Source organism: Esox lucius, chromosome 2, assembly GCF_011004845.1.
Source record: "Esox lucius isolate fEsoLuc1 chromosome 2, fEsoLuc1.pri, whole genome shotgun sequence".
Classification (NCBI taxonomy): domain Eukaryota; kingdom Metazoa; phylum Chordata; class Actinopteri; order Esociformes; family Esocidae; genus Esox; species Esox lucius.
In genome coordinates, this window is record NC_047570.1 from 35,359,004 (window position 1) to 35,384,745 (window position 25,742).

Genomic DNA, 25,742 nt, shown 5'->3' on the forward strand with positions numbered 1-25,742 from the left:
GTCTGTCTGTGTGTCTGTCTGTCTGTGTGTCTGTCTGTCTGTGTGTGTGTGTCTGTCTGTGTGTCTGTCTGTCTGTGTGTCTGTCTGTCTGTCTGTGTGTGTGTGTGTGTGTGTGTTATGTGCATGGCTGCCATTGAGCATGTAAGGTGAAGGGGTTAATTGAGGTGTGCTGTGTGGTTTGTCTGTAGACACTGGTGGTGTCTAATAACATGGGTGGAGTGGAATGGGTCTGACAACACTGTTGGCTGTCGTAGCTAGTTGGGCATATCTGCCCAGGGATTCAAAGTGTCATCCAAATTATTATATATTTTTTTATTAATGAGCCTTCTTTATTAACCGTGTGGGTGCTGGTCCATTTTGGTAGTGTTGCTAGACCCTTCTGAATCTGATGAAATCAATGGGATTGGTTGTGATTTACTATGATAGAAAGATACATTGATTCATTAAATTTTCTTCCCCACAACCATGGTCAGGCACAGTCACCCCCAGTTTCCCCGTCTGTTCCCCCAGAAACACGTTCCTGCGTAACCTAGCAGCCACCCAGTGGGAGAAGAAGAAACATGGCCGCAACGGGAAGCCACTGGACGGGCCGCCGGAAGATGACATCATAGCCCCGCCTCCCAAGCCAGAGGACACTCCCTCACCTGAAGATAGAAGTCCCAGTACATCACCTAACGGTATAGTGCCACTAAAACATCCCTAGCTCCTGGTATAGTACTCCTAACCCATCAACCCTAGCCCCTGGTATAGTACTCCTTACCCATCACCTCTAGTCCCAGGTATAGTACCCCTAAACCCTCCCCCCTAGTCCCAGGTATAGTACCCCTAACCCCTCCCCCCTAGTCCCAGGTATAGTACCCCTAACCCCTCCCTCTTAGTCCCAGGTATAGTACCCCTAACCCCTCCCCCTAGTCCCAGGTATAGTACCCCTAAACCCTCCCCCATAGCCATGGGTAGAAGCAGACTTTACGGTCACGGCCTAAAAATATGTGTTCTTGAAACCTCACTAACCCTTCCTAATTATTAGTGACACAATAATACATGCGTACACACACACACACACACACACACAAAGCACAGGCAAGGCCAGCAAGTGTGTACATGCATCATCAAAATCCTTTTAGACAGGGAAGTGTTTTGGGGGCAGCAGGTTGAAGCTTAACCTGTGGTTGGGCGCACCACCTGAACGATCATTACTTATTTCCTGTCAGCCTTGATGGGGCGCCGTTTCCAGTGCCACTGAAACGTCAGTCAGGGGCAGAACTCACGTAGCCCAGCCTCACCTCTCCCTGGGAACAACCAGATTTTCTCATTAAAGACCTGGAATAAGAGGAGGAGGAGCTGTTCAGGGATTTTTTATTTATTTTACATTCTGCCTGACTAGAAAGAACACCAGACAAAACCTGAGCTGGCATTTATCATATGGCCAGATGTTTTCATATGGCCAGATGTTTTCATATGGCCAGATGTTTTCATATGGCCAGATGTTATCATTTGACCGATGTTCTCATATGGACAGATATCATATGACCAGATGTTTGACCAGATGTTATCATATGACCAGATGTTTGACCAGATGTTATCATATGACCAGATGTTAGACCAGATGTTATCATATGACCAGATGTTTGACCAGATGTTATCATATGACCAGATGTTTGACCAGATGTTATCATATGACCAGATGTTTTGTCCATCCATCTCTAGATTCTTCCATCCATCTCTATAATTCAATCCATCTCTATATTCCATCCATCCATCTCTATAATTCCATCCATCCATCTCTATAATTCCATCCATCCATCTCTATAATTCCATCCATCCATCTCTATATTCATCCATCCATCTCTATATTCATCCATCCATCTCTATAATTCAATCCATCTCTATATTTCATCCATCTCTATATTCCATCCATCCCTCTCTATAATTCCATCTCTCTCTATAATTCCATCCATCTATATTCCATCCATCCATCTCTATATTCCATCCATCCCTCTCTATAATTCCATCCATCTCTATATCATTCCATCCATCTCTATAATTCCATCAATCTCTATAATTCCATCCATCCATCTCTATTTTCTTCCATCCATCTCTATAATTCCATCCATCCATCTCTATAATTCCATCCATCCATCTCTATAATTCCATCCATCCATCTCTATATTCCATCCATCCTTACCGTCCCTCCATCAATCCTTTTCTCCATCCATTCTCTCCATCATACCTTTTTTCATCCATTCTCTCCATCCCTCCATCCATACCTTTTTTCATCCATCATCTTCCCATTCCTCCATCCATCCATCCATCTCTCAATCTATTCATTTCCACCATCCCTCCATTCTTTCTTTACATCGCTCTCTCCATCCTTCTGTCTCTCCTTCCCCATATCCTTTTGGCTCCACCCCCACTCGGCCACTCAAAGCCTTTCTTTCCTTTGTCTCCAAACAGATGGAAATGAGAGATGTAGAGGCCCAGAAAAATGCCCCCCAACGTGCAGGCGGGCACACAAACACACACACACACTCTGTCACTCACACGCGCGCACACACACACACTGTCACTTACTCAGTCACACACACTCGGGGAGACAAGTGAAAAGGCTCTTGGCAGAGTAAAGGGCCTTTCATGTTGATGTGAATGTGAACCAGTCTGGGGGGCATTTCTCTGAAGGACCCTGCCATCAGGCTCTGCCAGTAACAGTTCAAATAGAAATTATTTATAATGTAGTTCATTCAGTTGTGAATGTTTAGTTACTTTGGTTTTGCTGTTTTGTGTACGTGTGTGTGTGTGTGTGTGTGTGTGTGTGTGTGTACAGAGCCAGAGCTCCAGGAGGGGCAGGTCTCAGAAAAAAGTGGACCCACTCCCAGCACCCTGGAGCATACTGAGCCAACAGACACACAGACTCCCCATGATGAAACAGGCAAGAGATTAACATCTAATCAAACCCCATCTCCTTCAACCTTCACCTGCCTGCCTGCCTGCCTGCCTTCCTGCCTGCCTGCCTGCATATGGGGTTGTGTATGGCTGTGTACGAGCATTCCTGGTTATCTGAAGCAGCACCGGAAAATTGGGAACCCATTGGCATACCGGAACAGCGCCACTGCCGTGGGTGACACTTGCAGAGCAGCGGAATTCAACAGGCATGAAGGGTGGCAGTGGTAGTCTGGGGACATCTAGTGGCACTCGGACTGTACTGACCTGTCCAGCTGCTCATGGACATGCAAGTTCATAGCAGACAAATCTGTTTCTTTGTTGCACTTTAAAAACAGATTTTATTGACCCTCTGTCACTTGGTTGTGCCATTGCTATCATAGTCAACATTCCAGCCTGTTCCTTCGCTGTCATGATGGTTGAACGTTGAACGGTGCTAATTACTTTTGAATGGGATCTTGTTGACCTTTTGTCTAAATTAGAGGCTTGGACATATGATGACATTGGTAAAGTAAGCAAATATTTCCTGGAATCCTGCGTCAAAAATCTAATCCAGTAGCTAATTTCCAACCAGGGCATTTTCATTGGGTCTGTGCTTTTTTGTCAGTATATAGATTATGCTTTATGAATAGTGTTTATTTGTATGCTTCTACTTGTATACTTCTTTTTGTTGGAATCAATAACGACATGCTACACCGAAGTGATTACAATGGCGGCAATTAACCGCCTGGCTTTGGTCACTCCTCCAGAGCAATCCACCAAGCGGCACGGGAACGCGGTGGAGCAGCTGAACACCCTTTCTGACGACAAGAAGTTCATGCTGAACATGCTCTACGCTAAGAACTCCCAAGCCGGGCCTTTGGGGAATCTACCGGGCGCCCTCCCTGAGATGGAGCCAGAAGAGAGCCTCTCTGAAGAGGCCGAGGCTTGTCGCGGTCTTGATAGCCTGAAGGAGCGGCTCTCCAAAGTAAGGATGAGTTCATGTTTTGTTCAAATGCATTCAGAGTTTTATATTGAACAGCCGCAGACTAGACAAATGCTAAGTTGTCTAATGCTGTCAGGAAAAACAGAGTTACAGTAGAATCGTGTTGTCTTGGATCTCATGTCAGTCACGGGCACAGAGGCGTATGAAGACACATCTCTTTAATCCGAATTCTGACTTACATTCCACACTTTGCTCTCAGGAACATAGACAGGGAAACGCCCAGCCATGGTGACATTAAACAATCACTGACCACCAACACTGGGGCAGGTGGGACTTAAAGAGGGACTAAACAAAGTGTTAATGAGACACAGGGGGAACCAATCACAATGACCAGACTAAACCTAGAAAACTAAGCCCCCCCCCACCGCATCCCCAGGCCCAACAGGGACAGGCTCTCCCGGACGAGGACAGCAGCTCCAGGAAGGCCGAGTTGGAGTCCCTGGGTGGCAGTGCCAAGGCTGCATGGGCACGGCTGGCATCGGAGCAGCGGCGACAGAAGCTCAGGCCCCAGTGCAGCATCGATGCGGAGGTCCATTCTCGCAGTCTGGAGAAAACCCTCATGACCCCTCTGGCTAGGAACACACAGGGAGACACCTGGGAACAGCTACAGGTAGTCTGCCTGTCTCTGACTCGGTCTGTCTGCCTGTCTCTGACTCGGTCTGTCTGCCTGTCTCTGACTCGGTCTGTCTGCCTGTCTCTGACTCGGTCTGCCTGCCTGTCTCTGACTCGGTCTGTCTGCCTGCCTGTCTCTGACTCGGTCTGTCTGCCTGCCTGTCTCTGACTCGGTCTGTCTGCCTGCCTGTCTCTGACTCGGTCTGCCTGCCTGCCTGTCTCTGACTCGGTCTGCCTGCCTGCCTGTCTCTGACTCGGTCTGTCTGCCTGTCTCTGACTCGGTCTGTCTACCTGTCTGGCAGTCTGTTGGTCTGTGTCCGTCTAACTTTGTAACGGTCTGCCCATCAGCCCAGCTCCAGAGCCCTGAAGATCAAAGACCTGGACTTCTCTGACCTCATGGAAGAGGAGGATATAGATGTTCTGGACATCGATGTCTTTGACTCGGGCCTGTCCAACGGAGGAGTTCCTCCTCCTCCTCCTCCCATACCTGGTCTGGGCTGTGGTCCTCCTCCTCCACCCCCTCCTCCCCCCGGGCTCCCGGGCATGAGTCCTTTTCCTCCCCCACCCCCCCCCCCACCTGGCGGGGGTATGTTCTCCCCTCCTCCTCCTCCGCCCCCTCCCGGGGCCCCTCCTCCACCACTCTCCTCCCCCGTGCGGGCCCTGGACCCGGCGTTTGCCAAGAAAAGGAAGACCGTGAAGTTGTTCTGGAAGGAACTCAAGCAGCCGGACAGTCCCAGGAAGTGCAAGTTTGGACGCGGGACTGTGTGGGCGTCGCTGGATAAAGTCGCCGTGGATACGGCCAAGCTGGAGCACCTGTTCGAGTCCAAGGCCAAGGAACTGCCGGCGGCTCTGAAGGTGAGGGGCGGACCGGGTTCTCTCGACTGGGAAACAAAAACAACTGCAGTGTATTGAAACCCGTTTTGTAAAAACCAACAAGTACCTCCATCACAACAGTCAGCCATGCCATCCGCTCTGAAATGCTTGCCCTCTGAACGGTTTTAATTCGGTGGCCCGTCAGTCAGCTCAATAAGATGCATCCCAAATGCAACCCTATTCCCCATTGGTCCTGGTCCAAATAAGTGTACTAGAAAAGCAACACGCTGCCATTTCGAACATAACCAGAGATCGCTTGTAAATTTTAGGCAGGGGATTTCGTAAGATATATTACGTGCAGTAAAATAACGTTAGTGTCAGAATTGAGAAAAAGAAATGAAGTAACCATGGTTCGAGCACTAACCACTGCTCCAGTGAGGCATCTGTAACTAACCTTGGCGAGGGGTGTTGTCACAACAAATATGTTTGAAGTGATTTTCTTTTTTAATCCTAACCCAAACCATAACCCTAATCTGAACCCCAGAGCTGTGAGACGTAACCCTAACCAAATATTAACCTAACCTTTTTTGTTTCCTAACCGTAGCCCAAACCTTAACGTTAACGATAAAATGCTTTTATAACATATTCTAGCGAACTTGCTATAGCTGTTACTCATCTTCAATCCCCATGTCTAGTTTGGGGCAGTGGGTAAGGCGACTGCCCTTTCATCCAAATGTTGCCGGTTCGAAACACCGGTCAAACAATTTGTTAAAAAATCGTCTTTCATAGCGTTCGTAAATATCATATGTTTGTCTGGCATTCTTATGTTATTTTACGTTTTAATAATTTCGTTATGTATCATATGTTTTGGTGGCGCATTGTAATGTAACCTAATGTAACCTCACATATCATACGAAAGGTGCCATGGATGGTTGATAATAGTCTCTCAAATTTTTTTGGGGGGCCCCTGCAGAAGGGAACGGAGTCCAAGAAGTCAGCGATATCGGTGTTGGACTCCAAGAGGAGTAATGCCATCAACATCGGTATGACTGTGCTGCCGGCTGTCCACATCATCAAGACGGCCATCCTCAACTTCGACGAGTTTGCCATCAAGAAGGAGGACATCGAGGTAGGATTGGCCTTCCCCCACCGGGGGGCGCTGTTGCATCACCCCCGGTCCACTCGGACATTGCATGTAGAGTCACGCGCCGGCAGGGCAGCGCTGATGCCCCCCAGGAGTCACCTAACGCCTGCCAGCTGCGTACCAAACACAGTCCTCCCTGCAGGTTTCTAAATGTTTTGAAGAGAGCCATGTCAAATATGAACTGGGAGCAGGGTCTCCATCCCCTTTCATCACACCTTGAGTGTTACTCATAATCCTTTCATCCCGTCTCCCTGATCCCAATGGCCATGTCTCTCCGTCTGTCTCTCCGTCTTTCCCGTAGAAAATCCTGACCATGACACCTACGGAAGAGGAGAAGCAGAAGATCCAGGAGGCTCAGCTGGCCAATCCTGACGTCCCCCTGGGCTCTGCGGAGCAGTTCCTCCTCACGCTGTCCTCCATCAGTGGCCTTACCGCTCGCCTGCAGCTGTGGGCTTTCAAGCTGAACTACGAAACCCTGGAGAAGGTAAGATGTTACATTCTCAGGTCCTGGAACAGGGAGATATCAAACTGTAGACATTGTATTTGTCCCTGGACGCATTCTAAACAAAGAAAGTATGAACATGTCTAAGAGTGTCTGATTAAATGGCTGAAGAGTACAGAGACCAGCACACTGTAATTGCTTGTATCTCTGATTCATTTCTATAAGACAGTTTGCCTGTAATATGTTAGATCAGAGGTGCACGTGCCTTTGAATTTCTGAAAATAAATGTTGGACGTTTTTTGACAATGTCCAACACCAGTGACTGCCTGACTGTTCAAATGACTATTAGTATTGAACTGGATGATGTACGTTGCTGTGGAAAAGACATTGCTGAAAGACTAAATGTCTTAAAAAGTCTGTTAGCTCTCTAGTGACCTGATTAAAGGACAGTTGGAGACATTGATCCGAAACTACAGATAGAGGGCTGTTCTCACATATTTTGACATCTAGACGTGGTCTGCCTGGCCCTGTGCACGTCCGTGACTCTTGAACTTGCCCCCCCCCAGAGCCCCACCCCTGTCATAGAGGCTCTGGTACAGACTGTTTACCCGACGCGTCTCGCTGTGGAAGTACTGGTCTAGGATCAGTTTGTCTTTTAGTTCAGTTAAATGTGATGAAGTTGAGGGCTTTGTCATGACGTAGTCTAACACACACACACACACACACACACACTCACACACTAGTCTCTATAATAGTAAATGGGCCTAAATCTAATGCTTCTAATGAGATGATTAGTACAAATGATCAATCACATGCTTACCAGACAGCGCAGATCAAAATGATGATAAAACCATAAATGCAGTGAATGACAACCACAGGGGCACAGTGGCCATGGCAACAGGTTAGATAGTAAACAGAGCAGCTGCGCCCCGCGTGCGCTGGCGTGCCAGTTATGTCTGTGAGTGTGGCACGTAGGTGTGTGTACGTGGGTGTAGAAGTGTGCAGTTCAAAGGGAGTCAGTGATTTGAATGCTTCTAGATGTTAAATGTGTGTTGCTCAGCGTGTTACTCAGGATGCCGTATCTCTGCCCAGAATATTCCCCTGAGGGTCATGGATGAGGAGAGGCACAGCACTAGAAATATGAACAGTCCAAGAAACGCGGACTCCGCTCACTCTCCATGTGGCTTCCCAGCTCTGAATATCTGCCAGTAACACTGTGTTATTCAAACAGTCTGTCACACACACACACACACACACACGATATTCATAGACTCTGCCTTGTTAGTGTACTGGACTGTGAGTACTGTTCTGTTTGATTTAAATTACTTCAAAAGTCTCTCACTGTCTTCCCTGGTCCCTGTTAGGAGATAGCTGAGCCTCTTTTCGACCTGAAACTGGGAATGGAGCAGCTTGCCAAAAACCAAACCTTCAAGCGCATCCTGGCGACGCTTTTGGCCATCGGAAACTTCCTCAACAGCACCAGTGTAAGTGTTCCCCTGAGTCCAAAGTGGCAGCCTATTCCCTATGTAGTTCACTACCTCTGCCAGAGCCCTGGCCTGCATACGCCACGCTGTGGAATTTGGGACACCAGCCGACGGCGTCGTACAAGTTAAGCTCACAGATTAGCTGCGTTATACCAGGGGAAAACGTGTACGCAAACAACGTTTTCTCTTGCAGGAAGCTTAAATGCATACATCCTTCCACGACATGCCTTCGCAGTGACCCACGGGAGTTGAGATGTTTGCAGTGATGGGTTCCGGCGAGGAACTGTTCAAAATGGCATGTTGACGTTTCGCTGTTGTGATGGAGACCGAGATTGACGGATCTGCGATAGCTGTGGCTCGCGTTCTAATGTGGTTTACCTCTAACTGGCTTCACCGCTCTGTCTCCTCCGGTCTGTCTGTGTCTTGTCTGTTCTGTCTGTGACTGTCTGTATGCGGCGTGCCCGTCTCTCTCTGTAGGCGAAGGGTTTTGAGCTGAACTACCTGGAGAAGGTGACGGAGGTGAAGGATACAGTCCATAGACAGACACTGCTTCACCACACCTGTAACCTGGTGGTGGAGAACTACCCAGACACCTCAGACGTCTACTCCGAGATCCCGGCCATCACCCGCTCCGCTAAAGTAAGCCTCCGCCCCCCCCAGCGCCCCCCTCGTCCCCATGTAGTGCACTTGTGACAGCCTCTTCTCTTGGTCAGAATGTCCCACGTCGGGCCCAAGGAGCAGTTCAGAACGTGACGTCTGTCTCGTCGTCTGACGAGGATATAAATAGTGGGGTCTTGAATAAATGATGTAGCTTCATTAGTTCCATCTTATTTCTGTGTCAGGTTCTATAGTTAGATTTGGTTTGGAGTTCATCTGTCTCAGTGTTGACCACACACCTGACCAAATTACAACAGCTGCAGGTTAACCGGGTTGTGGCAGGCCCTGTTCGTCCGTCCCTCCTTCTATTCCTCCACCCCAATCTCTGCCTCTCTATTGACCCCCCCTTTTCCTCATCCCCACCCAATCGCTCCCCTTGTTTTTCCGTCCCGCTCTGTCCAGGTGGAGTTTGAGCAGCTGTCAGACAACCTGGTTCAGTTGGAGAGGAAGTGCAAGACGTCGTGGGACAACCTGAAGGTCATGGCCAAACACGAGACCAAGCCTTCTCTGAAGAACAAGATGACGGAGTTCCTGAAAGACTGCACTGAGAGGATTATCATTCTGAAAGTGGTGCATCGACGCATCATCAACAGGTACAGTCAGGTTGCGGGACGCTGCTGGAAGTCACACACATTTGACCCCAGAAGTCATTCACAAGTACCTACCCAGGAGCCCTTAGTCCTGCCACTGATCTGCCTGAAACCCTGAAGACACTCAGGCAGCCTAGAGATGCACATGAACAGGAAATCTTAGAAAGGGGGAATTATGCTTCAGTGATCATCCAGGTCACTGGCTTTCATAATGGAAAGTCTTTCCACCGTTCATCATGTTCCTAAACATCCACATAAGAGTCCCCTCTCAAATCCCTTCCCCCCTTAGGTTTCACTCCTTTCTGCTGTACCTGGGCCAGCCATCCTATTCTGTCAGGGACACCAAGGTGACCCACTTCTGTAAGATCATCAGTGAGTTCTCTCTGGAATACCGGACCACCAGGGAGAGAGTCCTGACCCAGAAACGCAAGCGGGCTGCCTACAGGGAACGCACCAAGACCAGGGGGAAGTTGATCACTGAGGTGAGACTGGATCTGGGCTGGGAATCTGATGGGTCTTGTATGTTTGGTAGATGTGGTGGTCTGATGGGTCTTGTATGTTTGGTAGATGTGGTGGTCTGATGGGTCTTGTATGTTTGGTAGATGTGGTGGTCTGATGGGTCTTGTATGTTTGGTAGATGTGGTGGTCTGATGGGTCTTGTATGTTTGGTAGATGTGGTGGTCTGATGGGTCTTGTATGTTTGGTAGATGTGGTGGTTTGATGGGTCTTGTACGTTTGGTAGATGTGGTGTTCTGATGGGTCTTGTATGTTTGGTAGATGTGGTGGTCTGATGGATCTTGTATGTTTGGTAGATGTGGTGGTCTGATGGGTCTTGTATGTTTGGTAGATGTTGTCTTATTACATGACTGGGAGGTTACTCCCTGACTTTGTGAGATCTGAATTCACTTCCTGTCTCTCAGACGGAGAAGTTCTCAGGGGCGGTGTCTTCCCAGTCTGAGGAAAACCCCTCCCCCGCCTCCCGGTCTTCAGAACAGGAACCGGACCAGGAGGAACACGAGAACATGAAAAACCTGCTGATGCCCTCCACCGGCACCGATCCACACGGAAATCTGCGGCGCACCCGGGGCTTCCGTAGTAAGACACACACACACACACACACACACACACACACACACACACACACACACACACACACACACATATATATACACACACATATACATACACACACACACACACACATACATATACATACATACATACATACATACATACATACATACATACATACATACATACATACATACACACACACACACACACACACACACACACACACACACACACACACACACATACATATACATACATACACTGAGAAACAGTCTCTCTCACACACACAGAAACAGTGTCTCATACACAAACACATGCAAAGTCAGATAAACACAAACTGTCTCTATCACGCACACACGCGCGCACACACTTGGACACATTCTAGCTGCCTCACACATCCAGTTATTTTCTCACACACACACACACACACACAGTGTGCTAACATGGTGCTAGTCTGGAATGGGTTGGCATTTGAACAATAATGAACAATAATAAATCCAGGCATCTAGGCTCTCTCTGGGGGCATAAAACTATTTAATGTATAGGCTGTAGAAGGGCAGAAACTGGGAAGTCTGTGTGGATCCTTGAATGATTCATCGCCTGTGGCTGAGCAAGATAACTATTTTTTCCCCGAAAAACACCATACTAACATTGTCACAGACACGGTTCTGTAACTATAGTATACCTTTTGTAAAAAAAAAAAAATTATAATCTAATCTGTCATATTTTTTGCTTCAACGTGGCAAAATACCACTTTTATTTGTTAATAGATGTGAAGTGCATTATTAAGTTTGATTGTGTATTTGGTGGAAAACATTGGCTGGTAAAAACAATCTGAGCGGCTGAATTTTCAATCTACCTGGTGAACCAAACGGTTAGTTTGTATCTTGCTACTACACAATATAAGGAACAGTTTAAAGCCTGTCACTGGAAATACAGTGACAATACTTGGCCCAGATCAAAAGGTGCCCCTGTTGCTAACATCGAATCTTTTGGGAAACCGTGCAGAGCTTTAGTTTAAAACCCTGTTGTCATCTTAACCTGTATTGAATTTGTGAAAATAGGGCAATAAGCGACAAATGTGACATTTAAGCTTTTTAATGGAAATATCTGAATGTGTCCCCTTTTCACAACACTCAAAAGTGTCCCATTTACACACTACAGGGTCTGTCTGTAAGTCAGCCCGTTGTAGGATCACTATGCTCAGGATGGACTTTCCCCAATGCCCCCCTTTCCCCTGAGGTCTAGACAGGGTTAGGGTTGTATTTGGGACCAGGCGAGGTTGTTGGCCTGACGCAAGATGGAATGATTAAGTTGAACCTAATCTAAAACGATAATGTTTATGTGCCTCCCCTGATCAATGAAGAGATGCTACCTGATTATATGCTGCCTGGCACACACACACACACACACACACACACACACACACACACACACACACACCCCTTCCAAAAATGCCTCTAGTTACCAAGTGGATTAAACAAATACCCCCTTCTGTCTGACTCTGCCTGGGTTAATAGGATGTGTCTCATTAGGGTCAGATGTAAAGTCACCTGATGGTCCCTGAACTGTATAGTTCCAGAAATGCCTTCCTTCCTAGACCTGGACAGAGTTTCTTTCATTCTCTCATAGAATTGACATTCCAGTCATTTAGCAGACACTTACACAGAATGACTTGTAGTCAGTGCATTTACCCTAAGATACCCAGGTGGGTCAACAACACAATAGCAAGTACACATTACACATTACACATTACACATTACTCAATGAAGTAGGTGTCAGCCAAGTCGGTGCTGGAAGTGGCTCTGGTGTTTCCTGTTAACCCCTGCTGTCCTGCCCGGGTTTAGACAGAGGTGGTTGTATTCAAGTCTTAGATTCAGGAAACAGATTTGCGTGGCAGCCGTCACAATGCAGACGTTATATCACGTTATATTCTAATGCTATTCTCCACCTCCCCCCGAGGCCTGGGGTCGGTATGTCCACCACAGATGTCCGTGGCCAAAGAGGACAGCGCGAGCTCCCAGGACGACGCGACGGATGAGATCATGGACCGGCTTGTTAAGTCCGTCACGAAGAACCCCACGGAGCGCTCATCCAGCCCGAAGACACGCAAACGTTCTCGTGTCAACCGGAAGTCATGTGAGTACTACTGTAATGGTAGGACTGAAGGTAGTCGTTAGTATGGAAAATGCAACAGCCTTCATAGCAGTGTTCGTGTTAAAAGGGCCCTCCGCTCAGATGATCGGCCAATTGAGACTGCCAAGCTCATCCTGAAACGCACTGCAAGTGATTTCACCTTGTCTCGGACAGATCATAACCAATCAGAGTGAGGTTCAGCTTTGCAGCAGGCCGTTTGGGGAGGGGCAACCACTTCTCGCCACTGTTTTCATTGGCTTGAATTGAACTGTATTTATTACTAATATTATTTTGGTCAGTTCTTACATGTCCTTTTTCATACATGTATGAAGTGTATTTTATGCACAGGTAATTGGAAGAATGTTTATTTTTTTGTGTGTATCCCTCTCTCTGAGACACATTCACATATATGAATTCATCTGACTGTACTTGGGAACGCCTGTTAAATTAATAAAATGTAAAGCTCGCTAGGCAAGAAAACCACACAATCAGGGCCTTCAGAGTCTGGGGAAGGTCAAGGTCAGGTGTGTCACCATGATAAGCAGTGTCTCTCTCTGGCTCTGTCTCCATCCACAGTTTGATCTGTGTCCATAACATCCCCTTTATCAGAGCAACAGTCCCTTATCTCCCTGGGTTTATCGCAACTTTGTTGTGAGTTTCTCTCTAAAGCCTAGAAAGGAAGAACTGCAGTCTGCACTCATGTCCTGACATTTCTTCTACACATTTTAGTCATTTGTCAGCCAGAGTGACCGACAGGAGCTGCGGTATAAGTCAAATGCATTGCTCAAGGGCACATTGGGATTCAAATGAGTGAACCTTTGGCCCCTGCGCTTTAAAGACTAGGCTGTACACTATACAAACACCTCAGTAACAAAACGTCTGTCCTCAAATCTCTCATTTCAGTTCTGTGTGACAATGACAGTGGGAGAATTTTAAAGTCCATTCCACAGGAGAAAAGAAGATGAGCATTGATGAAGTTAACAATACAAAGTGTATCTGGTTTAATTTAATTCGTGTCCAGCCAGAGCACGGAAAAGGACTGGCTGGCCTTCCTAGAGAAGCCTCTTAGATCGACTATCAGGAACAATGGTTCTGTCAACAATGTCACTAAATCAAGCAGGAAACTCCAAATACAACCCAATGGCCCTGGCTCAGCGTCTTACTGACTACAAGAGGATCACGTCATCACTTGACGGTGCGATTCACTTGGGGGCCACTGTAGTTACGAGGACCACTGACAGCTGGCCACTTCAGAACCAGACATTGTGTGTAAATACCCAGCTCACGCTCATAGATTTTATCCAGTGTCGTCCATAATCAGTGGGACAGTGGTCAAACACAAACATCCCAATCCCAGGTGGGTCGTGTGTCGGACCAGGCTGTCTTGTCCCGGGGGCCTCCAGGGGCTCATTTTGGTAGGTTGGGCTCCTGCAATTGTGGGAATGTCCTGTAAGACTGGTGTGATGAGAAGCACAACAACTTGGCAAAACCTGTGTCTTGTTCGAAATAGGGAGGGTAGGAAAAAGGTGTTGCAAGGGGGCATAAAGTGAAACGGAGACCAGACACACAGCAAACATAAACCCCCTCCCTGCTGAAAACAATGTTAGAGGAGATTTTTCATCTTTTCATCCTCATTGGATTATTGATGTTGTAATAAAAGAAACATCAAATCTAGTATTGGTTATCTTCCTTCAGTTTGTTGGATGAGATTGCCTTGTGTATTGATTTTAGCTATGTCTGTTTTTTTTGTCTGTCTGTCTTTGCCCCTTTCTGCATTTTCCACTGTGAGACCAGCGTACCTCAGTTGACCTTGTTTCATTTGTGGACAGATTAGGATTATTCAACGCCAATACAAATTATTGGGAGACCAAAAAAAGCACATGATGATTAGTCATCCATTTCTATTCTTTTTTTTGATTATGGCAATCCTGAATGAACAATGAACATACGACAAGGCCAATTACCGATTGTTTCGAAAACCTAAAAACTGCCCTAATTAACCCGGGCGAGCTGATCAATCGGTCAACCTCTAGTTTCAGTCTTGAGTGCGTTTTTACAGTTGTGTCTGTGTGTGCGGTTTGTTTTTCGATCGTTGGTTTACATGCAGGTCCTATCACTCTGCATCAGCCGCACTGAGGTGAACCTGTGTTCTGTTCTTTTGTGTTGCAGTGCGAAGGACACTGAAGAGTGGATTAAGTGTTGACATGGTTCAGGCCCTTGGACTTGACCACAACACTGGAGACAAACTCTGAAGAGTCACGCTGGAGACGATCGGAGCACACAGAGCCACAGACCTGACCGGCACAAATTGTTACGATTTCTGATAGACACACAAGACTTAATGAAACATGCCGACGGTTAATTAGCTGACAAGCGCACACACACACACACACACACACACACACACACAATAAGTAAGACAAGATACACCAGCAGGTGATGGACCGGCTGATAAAGTCAGAGTACCAGTTGGCACCCTATTCCTTACCAAGTGCACTGGTCCAAAGTAGTATACTGTGTGGGGATTAGGGTGCCATTGGAGACATACATGCAACACACGGCAATCGAAGAAGACTGGACGAAGACTCTTGACAACATCATAGGACTCTGTCCTTCATGGGCGAACCAGCTGACATCACATCCTGTATCCCTGGTTTCCCAGAAATTCCGTCTGGCAGTATAAAGCAGGAAAAGGCCAGGATCCTCCCGAAACAGACTCTCTGAGAGGGTTTTCCTGTCTTACTTCAAACTGCCACTAGGATTTATGTCGTGCCTTAAGACAAAAACATTTTATTGTTAATTTGTTTCCCCCCGAAATGGATGGAACAATTCATAGAACATTGGTGCCAGAAGTGTTTTAAATATTGATTGTAATAATATTCACCAGAATACAGATGTGCAACTCGTGGTGCGTCTTGCTGAGGTAGCATATTTAAAAAAAAAAAGATGTACATTTTTACCGAGCGTACTGTATGTTTTGTACAGATTTCTATGTATTTTAGGAATGTCCTCCGTTGGGAACCTGTACATGTGGAATGCTGACATGATGTTTGACCGGAGGGCACTGTGTCTGTTAACAAAGGGGTTTCATATGAGCACCGTCTTGTCATTGCACCAGGGCTGTTGAATAGAGGTCACACTGATCTCCTCAGACAGTCCAGATGATATGATATACACACGAGCCACGTCGCGTGCTTCTAGTTTTCATCACAACACTTGTTTCATGGATTGCCATCTGCACACCACGTTTAAAGGAAGGTGTGTGTTTGTGTGTTTGTTTGTTTGACTATTCAAGTACACTAGATACTGTGGGTGAGTGGGTTGTCTTTCACCCAGTGCATCACGTTTCAGTTCAGGGGTATGGCTGATGTTTACACACACACACAACACACACAGTCTCACACACATACACACACACACACCCTACCATTAGGTTTTCGCCACTGTTCTTAATTCCAACTTTCCCAATGGCATATGGCACAAGAAATGTATATACAGGGAATGAGTTATCGGCCAGGTTTATAATTTCTGGCATGTATTCACTGTGTAAACTCAATCTCTGAGTTAAAGCATTCATTTGTGTATAGAGATTTAAGGAGGTTCATATAAATTTGATTAGGATGTATAGAAATGTTGCACTTTCATCTAAATCAGTTGCTGTGTCCTTGAACTAGACAACCGTACTCTTATTGCTTCTGCCTGTCACTCTGGATGAGAGTTATGTGCTCAAGTTAACAAAATGTGACTACTGCAGTTGGCTGTAATGAGTTGTCGATACTAGGTAAGTTGAGTGGTAAAAACAAAGTATGTTAAGTTGGGTAAACTAAGTAAGTGTAAGTATAGTTTAATGCATGTTTTTTTTTTTTTATTCACTTTGCACTCCACTATTCAGGATCTACATCTGCATCCTAAATGACATATCTCCCCTTTATATCACAGACCCTGGTCAAAAGATTCACCTGATTTCTCTTTCACTTTTCCTAAGGTACTGTAGATATGTAGCATACACACTCCCTCCTTTTTGCTGAATGGATGTTTTGTGGTCCCTTACGCTGTGTGAGGATTATTTTAAACTTATTGGAGAAAAAGGCATGTTGTCACTGACAGTGGTTCAATGTATTTACCTTACTGTAAATAAAACAGATTTTAAAAGAAAGATAAGTTGTTTTTGCATTTTTGGGGATCTGTCTAAACACGGTTGCTATGACTGCTTGCTTACGCTTTTGACTGATTGCTTATGCTTTTGTGTTTATTAGTGCGCACAGGAATCAAGGAATACATTTACTACAATGACACAACGGTTGCTATTAGAGCTTATATGAAATAAATTGGTCTTTTTGCATTACCGCATAATGGAAATCCGCATTGTTACGGTCACTGTTGGTAATTATAGCTCATCTATTCAGCCATTTGAAAAATACTTGAACGTAGCCTACGTTTCTCACTCAGAACGATCATAGAATCGACCTAGACCGGTCTAGGCTGGACCTGATGCTTCTGATGCACATGTGCGTGCTGCAGCATATGAGTTCGAATATGGCCTGAATCCTGTCCAATAAAGCACAGAACAAATATAAAATACATTTAAAATAAGAGTGTATAGTGTCTCAATCGCCTCGTGAATTGTCTCCATTCACAGGGAAAAGGGTAGACCGTAGTTGCCGACCTCTTAACAGGACTACGCCGCCGTGGCTCGTGCGCATAACATCTTGGCTCTTTAACTGGAAAATAAATCCAAGCGGTCGTCGGGAGAGCTCGGTCACGTGCCGTGATACGCCAGCCGGTGGAGCGGGCGCTGCACAGAAGCCTATCTGAACTGGGCTACGGTGGCGTAGCCTGCCGGCGAATGAGTGAGAGAGGTGTGTTGATATTGTAAACCGCAAACCGATGACAGGTATCGTCCTGCGCGTCGTATGCTACCTCCGGTACTCCCCTTAATGGCGTGTATATAAAAGCAAATCGAAGATGACACACGCGGCGGAGTGAGTGTACCGGGATGATGCTCCTCTCCAGTGTGTCCGTTCTCCTTCTGCTGTCGGTTGCTGGTGAAGCTGCGGCTGACCTTTCCGTGCCTGAGGCGTCGCTTCATCCAAAGTTGGGGCTCCGTGACGTCGGAGGACCCGGTCCGTCGCTACCTGCTTCCCCCACCGCCTCCCGTTTGCAAGTCCAGCGCCAGAACGAGTATGCCTCGCCGGGCATCGCCTTGGCCCGGTCTGCCGAGGAACCCTCCGCGACCACGGAGGAAGGCAGCGAGTCCCACCACCACGGCGGGGGATTTCAGATGGTGCAGTGGGAATGGAGCTATGTGCAGACTCCTTACATTATCGCCATTTGGATCCTGGTGGCTAGTGTCGCAAAAATCCGTAAGTGGAAAACATCTGAATCCTTCATTGAGTATAGTAAGACACTCCTCATTTTTGTACACAGATTTTACAAATGTATGAAGCAGGCTAACCAGACATTTTATTTGTGACATCCGCAGTTGTAGCCTATGTAAGTCTAGTCCTATAAATAGATCTATTACGCACTTATTACGCATGCAGAGTGTTGTCATGGGGATTTTATCTACAGAAGACATATAAACCAAATGTATATTTGCATATAAGGTCTGACAATACAGTCAACTTCACTTTAACACTACAGTACGTATGTACGTATCTGCTACTGTGACCTCATTAAATACTACTAATGCTGCTAATGTAGATTGGGACAATATGTCCAGCAATTGACTCGGGAAAGCTGTTATTAAGATTTCTGAGCCACGCTGTGTTGCTGACCGCACCGTCATAACCACGGCTGTAGGTAGCCCTCTCGAGGAACTCATTCACTATGTTCGTCTCTTCAACTCTTCTTACTTGATCCCAGAACTCACCTGCTAGAGGGCCTCTGGCACTTGAATCATGGCACGCTGGACACTCATACACGCAAACAGAATTGCTATCGGAAGTGTGGTAGGGGAATGCATCCTGAAATGCAACTATTTTCTCTAAGTTCTAGCCACTAACCCTAAAAGTTAAACCCTAACCCTTACCGTAAACTTACAACCAAGCTAAAAAAAAATACCTTCCTCACTTACATAGTGTAGAACTCAAAACGGTCCTCACTTTGATAGCAAACACTTACACACACACACACACACACACACACACACACACACACACACACACAGTCTCATGAGGTCCACATGCATGTTGGCTGTGACTCACTACTGGACTCTCTGTGGACTTGCTGGTTATGACATAGTAGGACATTACAAAGTACTGAGTTCACTACCCAGCCACCATACACTGACCCAGTGACCACACTAAATCAAATCAGAATGTATTAGTGAGTCAAACCCAGTCTGCCAGTTGTAATAGGGGATGTTTGTAGTAGAATGTTGTGACTTGAGGGGTTGGGGTTCTTGGGGGGGGGGGGGGGGGGGGGTGTTATAGTAGTGTTACATATTATACCTCTGGCAACCAATACACACACAGGCAGGAAGACAGACAGAGAGGATTAGGAATGAATTTGACAAGTTGCTTCCCTTAAACCCTCCTAAAGCCTGTGCTTTAAAAGTATTGAAATGTTGGCATCAGAGACTTCTGTCCGTCTGTGTGCCTGTCTGTGTCTTGTCTTTCTGTCTGTGTCTGTCTGTTTGTCTCTGTCTGTCGTCTGGATGTTCAGTTGTGTCTCTCTGTGTGTCTGTAGTCTTTGTGCTTAGCTTGCTGACAGGACATCCAATGAAAGTGAATCAGTGGGACCAGAGCTACTCTTCTATCACCTCTCGGTGTCACACTCTCTTTGTGTCTCTATCTATTTCTTCCTCTTTCTATCTCTCTTTCCCTTTATTTCTCTCTCTCTTTCCCTTTCTCTCTCTCTTTGTCACTTTCACTGTCTTGAAATGCTGCCCATCAGTCTGTCTCTCTATTTCTCTTCTGCAATGTATCTTAGTCTTTTTCTCCCTCTCTCTTTTTCTCTCCTCTATTTATTCCTCAGTCTCTCTCTCTCTCCTTCTCTTTTCTTTGAGTGATTGCATGACTAACGGATTGCTTGAAGTTTTGACTTCTTTATTTAATTCTGTTAGAGTTGCAGTTTATTGGCTGTGCAAAGCACTGTGAGTGTGTGTGTGTGTGTGAGTGGGTGGATGTACCCAGTCTGTCTGTGTGTGTGTGTGAGTGGGTGGATGTACCCAGTCTGTCTGTGTGTGTGTGTGGGGCGGGGGGGGGGGGGGCTGTGCGGGCCTCAACGGCCCACTCACTGTTCATACAGAAGCTTGAAGAAGCATATATTTTCTTCAGGCAAATGTGCCCTGTTTTCTGCAGCCGTTCCTGCCAGCCAGACGCTGGCATCAGGACGCAGTGTGGGTATTGCACATTGACACGTATGCCTTCTGCTCATTTGCAGAGAAAGACTCTGGATGGGGAGAGATGAGACGATCTCTCTGGATCACATGATGTTAGCTAAACACCTGTGAGGTGAACGTGAGGTGCTTTCCTGAACTACGACTTGCAATGCATAGAAATTGGGACCCTTTTGCCTCTGTAGTACACTACTTTTGACCAGCTCTCACTGGGCTAAAGTCAAAAGTAGGGCACTAAATAGGGAGCCAATGGGATACGGCGTTATGTAATAACAGAGGAGAGATTTTAGTGCAGTGAGGACCTGTCCACCCACAGACAGTAGACTAAACCAACACCTGCAGTGTTAATGTATCCCAACACCTGTAGTGTTAATGTATCCCAACACCTGCAGTGTAAATGTATCCCAACACCTGCAGTGTAAATGTATCTCAGCACCTGCAATGTTAATGTATCCCAACACCTGTAGTGTTAATGTATCCCAACACCTTCAGTGTAAATGTATCCCAACAACTGCAGTGTTAATGTATCCCAACAACTGCAGTGTTAATGTATCCCAACACCTGCAGTGTAAATGTATCCCAACAACTGCAGTGTTAATGTATCCCAACACCTGCAGTGTTACCCAGGCGTTTACATTTTTGTCATTTAGTGTACACCCTTATCCAGAGCCAGCAGGAGACATGTACTGGGGTGTTTCTGGTCCACATGCTGCAGCGTGGGGTTCGGATCCAACCCGCTGTTCGGTCTGTCAGCAACCACCCTAGAACCTCCCCTCTGTCTCACCCACATGAAACATAACAATGCCTGTATTTGTTCACGTTTCGATTGGGTTTTTATCTAGATTCATTGAGAAGCACTTTTGTGTATAGAGCTCACATTGAAATCAACGTTTTCCACAGGATGACTCAAAATATGTCTAATGAAGGCGGATGGTTCATGACAAATGTAGTCTCTAGGAGCCAGCAGACCATTGAACCTGTCAGGGTTAGTACTACATCACCCAGGCGTCCAGGGGAGGCGGGATCACAACAGGATATGGAGACTAGGTATACGTGACCTTTGGGATGCTGTCTGAAACTGTTGTCATGGTAAATTGACCTTTGGGTGCCATTCTGATGTCCCGTCGCCAAAGTTACCTCAAGAGGTCGTTTTCCTCCCTCTCTCGCTCCCTTTTTTAATTCCACTCTTGCTCTCTTTATTGGGGTGATAAGTCACTGAGTGACGTTGTCAAGGCGATGCGAACTGAGCTTGAGCCGCCAGAGAACTTGCGGTAAAAATGGCCCCCGATAACCCGGCTCCTACCCAGGCCCGCCTGAGGTCGGGGAGGCGAGACGTGAGCGGAGCACCACTCGTGGAAACGTTTCAGCACGTGCCCGTTGCGGACGTGCCCTCTGCCCTCGAGCGTCTCCGGCGCCGCGCCACACAAAAGCCGTCTGATGAGTCGGCATTTTCACACGCCTCTGTGTGTCAACGTTCTGCTCCAAAGGCTAATGGGTGGGGCTGTAACTGTGTCTCAAATGACAGCCTCTTCCCTACATACTACACTACTTTGTACTGGACCCTATTCCCTGTGTAGTACACTACTTTGAATAGGTCCCTATTCCCTATGTAGTAACATACTTTGAACAGGACCCTATTCCCTGTGTAGTACACTATTTTGAACAGGACCCTATTCCCTGTGTAGTACACTACTTTGAACAGGACCCTATTCCCTGTGTAGTACACTATTTTGAACAGGACCCTATTCCCTGTGTAGTACACTACTTTGTACTGGACCCTATTCCCTGTGTAGTACACTACTTTGAATAGGTCCCTATTCCATATGTAGTACACTACTTTGTACAGGACCTTATTCCCTACATCAGAGGTGTTAAACCGGGTCTACGAAGGGCCGAGTTGTCTGCAGGTTTTTGCTCTCACCTTGTACTTGATTGACTAATTAGGTTACTAATTGGTTAGTTTCCTCACCTGGTTGTTTAGGTCTGAACTGGGAACCAATTTATAGGATAAACCAAAAACCTGCTGACACATGGCCCTCAGTGGAACCGGTTTGACACCCCTGGCCACGTAATACACTACTTTGAACTGGGCCAGTTAAGGAGTCCATGGTCACACCAGATTTGGATTTGTTCTAGTTTTGTTTATTCCACGGAGGGACGAGTGTTTGCAGGTTTCCACTCTTAACTTGTACTTAATTGATTAATTAGGTCACTAATTATTCAGGATCTCCCCTCACCTGGGTGTATAGGTCTTAAGGGTCAGTGTTCTAGAGCAGGAGGGTCAGTATTCTTGAGGTGGAGGGTGAGTGTTCTAGAGCAGGAGGGTCAGTGTTCTAGAGTAGGAGGGTGAGTGTTCTAGAGTAGGAGGGTCAGTGTTCTAGAGCAGGAGGGTGAGTGTTCTAGAGTAGGAGGGTCAGTGTTCTAGAGCAGGAGGGTCAGTGTTCTAGAGTAGGAGGGTGAGTGTTCTAGAGTAGGAGGGTCAGTGTTCTAGAGCAGGAGGGTGAGTGTTCTAGAGTAGGAGGGTCAGTGTTCTAGAGCAGGAGGGTCAGTGTTCTTGAGTAGGAGGGTGAGTGTTCTAGAGTAGGAGGGTCAGTGTTCTAGAGCAGAAGGGTGAGTGTTCTAGAGTAGGAGGGTCAGTGTTCTAGAGCTGGAGGGTGAGTGTTCTAGAGTAGGAGGGTGAGTGTTCTAGAGTAGGAGGGTGAGTTTTCTAGAGCAGGAGGGTCAGTGTTCTAGAGTAGGAGGGTGAGTGTTCTAGAGTAGGAGGGTGAGTGCTCTAGAGTAGGAGGGTGAGTGTTCTAGAGCAGGAGGGTCAGTGTTCTAGAGCTGGAGGGTCTGTGTATGACTGAAGCATAAGTATAGTCCTGCCCAACACAAGGACTGCCACTATGAAATGTGTAGCTCACTAATCCCTGTAGCAGGTGCTATGGTGTGTGCACTATAAAGAAATGAATGAATGTGTGTGTGTAGGTGCTTTGATGTGCTTGCACACCAATTAATGTGTGTACCACCCCCCCCCCCACACACACACACACACACACACACACTTGTCCCTCTTCTCTTCCAACTATCTCTGGTGTGGGTAGCAGGCCTTGACTGATATGATTTGTCTCGACTCATATGATATGTCTGCTCATTCACAGCAGGCCTTGACTGATGGTCACACACAAACACTGATGGTTCCAGGCAGGGCTCATGGTTGCGCACAAACACACACATTCACACACACACATTCACACACATAGTGGCCATCAGCACTCTCTGCTTAACTAGGCAGTGCTGTGCTCATTAAGTTCCTCACTGCTTCTTTAGTGATTAGGTTACTTTAACCCCTTGAGTGGCCAAGAGAAAGACAGAGACCTCTGAGGTTAATTGGTAATTTCATTACCACAGAGTCTGTCTGTGGTAATGTTTACTTAAATGAGTTTGGGGTTTCTGTATCTGCAATGTGATTGTGTTAAATAGAGTCCATGGCTGTGTCTAAGGTAGCCTCATCAGTCAGTCCAAGTATATGTATAAGTCTAAGTACACCAACTGGTCTGAAGCCGTGAATCAATGGGGTGGTTGTACCGCAGTCAAAGTGAATGGTCTGAGCGTTGTGCTCAGTTAGGAAGAAAGCAAGGTTACTACTTCGCTGAACTTTTCTTGAATCTTTACTACTGCAACTCACTGTCGGTAACATTCCCTGCATGCACCACCAGCAACTCATCCAGAATGTTTCAGCCTGCCCAGTGTTCAACATTTTAAATTCCCCCCTGACTGCCAGCTTCCTGTTGAACTCAAATCCACTACAAGCGCCCTGATGCTTTCTTTTGGAGCAGCAAAGGAAACAGCCCCTGTCTTCCTTCAGGCTTTCCTGAAGCCCTTCATCCCAACCCAAGCTCTTTACCCTGACCACCTCTGGTCTCTTGATTGTCCCACCGCTACCGATTAAAGCTGGTCTTTGAAGCCCAGTCAAAGCTCTCATACCGTCCCGGCAACCCAGGGATAAACCAGCTTCCGCTCAGAGGTAGGACGGTGGAGTCTCTGCCCATTTCCCAAAACTTCTCAGACCCTACCTTTGTAAGTCAAATCTTTGTCAGCATCGGCCTCTTAACTGCCGTAAATCACCCTGGCCGAGACAGTATGTTAAACAACCAAATGTTAACAGCCACATAGCGTAGACCTGGTCTGTTGTCCACACATCTCATACTAATACCATAAAAAACTTCTTTATGGGGACATTATACCGACAGGCTGGCAATGTTGTCTAAAATAAAAAAAATGTACGAGGTCAGACAATTTTGTGTGCTTGGTTTGATTTCTGCCCTTCCATACACACATAAAAAAAAAAAAAAAACGATTCATGCTCAGGTTTGTTAAACAAGGGGAGCTCCACCTTTCCACACAATAGATATAAATCCACTTGCAAGTAGCCCACTTCATCTCTCGCTCTTCCTTTTGTTCATTATGTTTTCATGATGTCACTGTCATTCTTAGCCAATGGGGCAGGGGCAACAATAGAACAGAACTGAACAATCTAGGGATGTTCTGAGAAATAATGTTTGGCTTCCATGATAATCCCTGATGTAGCCATGCTAGTCTCCCTGTGTGGCATGTGATACAGGAATGATCTTTTACGAAAATATTTGAATAACCCTATAGCAGATTTTGTAAGATAAAATTGGAACGGCACAAAGCCATGGTATATTGGCAACGTAACCGAAACCCCAGTAGTTCCTGATTGAGATTATAAAACGAGTTGACAACGCAAACGGAGCAAATAGGGGTGTGATGTCATACCCATGGTATACAGTCTCCTATACCACAGCTATCAGCTAATCAGCATTCAGGATTCAAAGCAGCCAGTTCATATTTGAATAAATTGAACATACTGCACATTACAACATGCATGGCTGCTGTAGATAACGGAGAGTAGGTCTGGACTATGGCAGCTTGAGTGTAGGAGTAACCCATCCAATATGGTTTATTTTAAACTTGTTGTGGTTGCAATGCCTATCTAAATGGAGTAATACCCCTGTATACAAAGACCTGCAGATTAAGCCCATATCTGGACAAAAAAAATAAAATCTAACTTGTACAGACTTAGCTTAACCTGTGAAACAGGTCCTTAATCTACTTCCAAAGAGTCAGGTGAATTCGTGGACAACATTTGTAGTATGTCTTTGTGTGCAGTTGGAAATTTTGCTATCAAAAGTTTGTGCAAATACTAAAACTGCAATGACTGAAAGTCAGCGTACTTGCTGTGCTTAGACTTCCAGACATGATAGCACTAATGCAAGTTCACACTGACTTTCTTAACTAACTCTTATCTTATTTTAAACTGAACATGGCATCTAACTCAATACCCAAATCCATGCCATTAAGAAGAGCAGGCTTATTCTAGTTATGTCAAACTAACAGACTGTTGCTGCATGCTAAAGGAACCGTGGTGAAAAATTTGGAAAACTAAATAGCACCAGTATTTCCCAATCAGTAACTCCTCGAGGTCCCAACGTCAAGTTCAGCATGTCTCGACCTTGGTGCTTA

At 46.3% G+C, this 25,742-nt stretch overlaps 2 protein-coding genes across 4 annotated transcripts in view; both read left to right on the forward strand.

Moving 5' to 3' along the window:
* The window catches only part of fhod1 (formin homology 2 domain containing 1), a 69,404-nt gene extending 52,374 nt beyond the window's left edge, over positions 1-17,030 (forward strand). For all 3 annotated transcript variants that reach the window (XM_029114710.2, XM_029114711.2, XM_029114712.2), the window contains 14 exons: positions 511-677; positions 2,822-2,926; positions 3,687-3,904; positions 4,299-4,532; positions 4,883-5,389; positions 6,321-6,476; positions 6,793-6,975; positions 8,298-8,417; positions 8,895-9,056; positions 9,477-9,667; positions 9,954-10,146; positions 10,585-10,759; positions 12,701-12,877; positions 15,044-17,030. In XM_029114710.2, the coding sequence (XP_028970543.1) occupies positions 511-677; positions 2,822-2,926; positions 3,687-3,904; positions 4,299-4,532; positions 4,883-5,389; positions 6,321-6,476; positions 6,793-6,975; positions 8,298-8,417; positions 8,895-9,056; positions 9,477-9,667; positions 9,954-10,146; positions 10,585-10,759; positions 12,701-12,877; positions 15,044-15,126 (2,671 nt within the window). In that variant the 3' untranslated portion in view covers positions 15,127-17,030. The remainder of the gene's footprint in view (positions 1-510; positions 678-2,821; positions 2,927-3,686; positions 3,905-4,298; positions 4,533-4,882; positions 5,390-6,320; positions 6,477-6,792; positions 6,976-8,297; positions 8,418-8,894; positions 9,057-9,476; positions 9,668-9,953; positions 10,147-10,584; positions 10,760-12,700; positions 12,878-15,043) is intronic.
* A 678-nt stretch (positions 17,031-17,708) lies between these two features.
* The window catches only part of slc9a5 (solute carrier family 9 member A5), a 32,881-nt gene continuing 24,847 nt past the window's right edge, over positions 17,709-25,742 (forward strand). Inside the window, exon 1 of the mRNA XM_029114713.2 lies at positions 17,709-18,237. Coding sequence (XP_028970546.1) covers positions 17,871-18,237 — 367 coding nt within the window. The 5' untranslated portion in view covers positions 17,709-17,870. The remainder of the gene's footprint in view (positions 18,238-25,742) is intronic.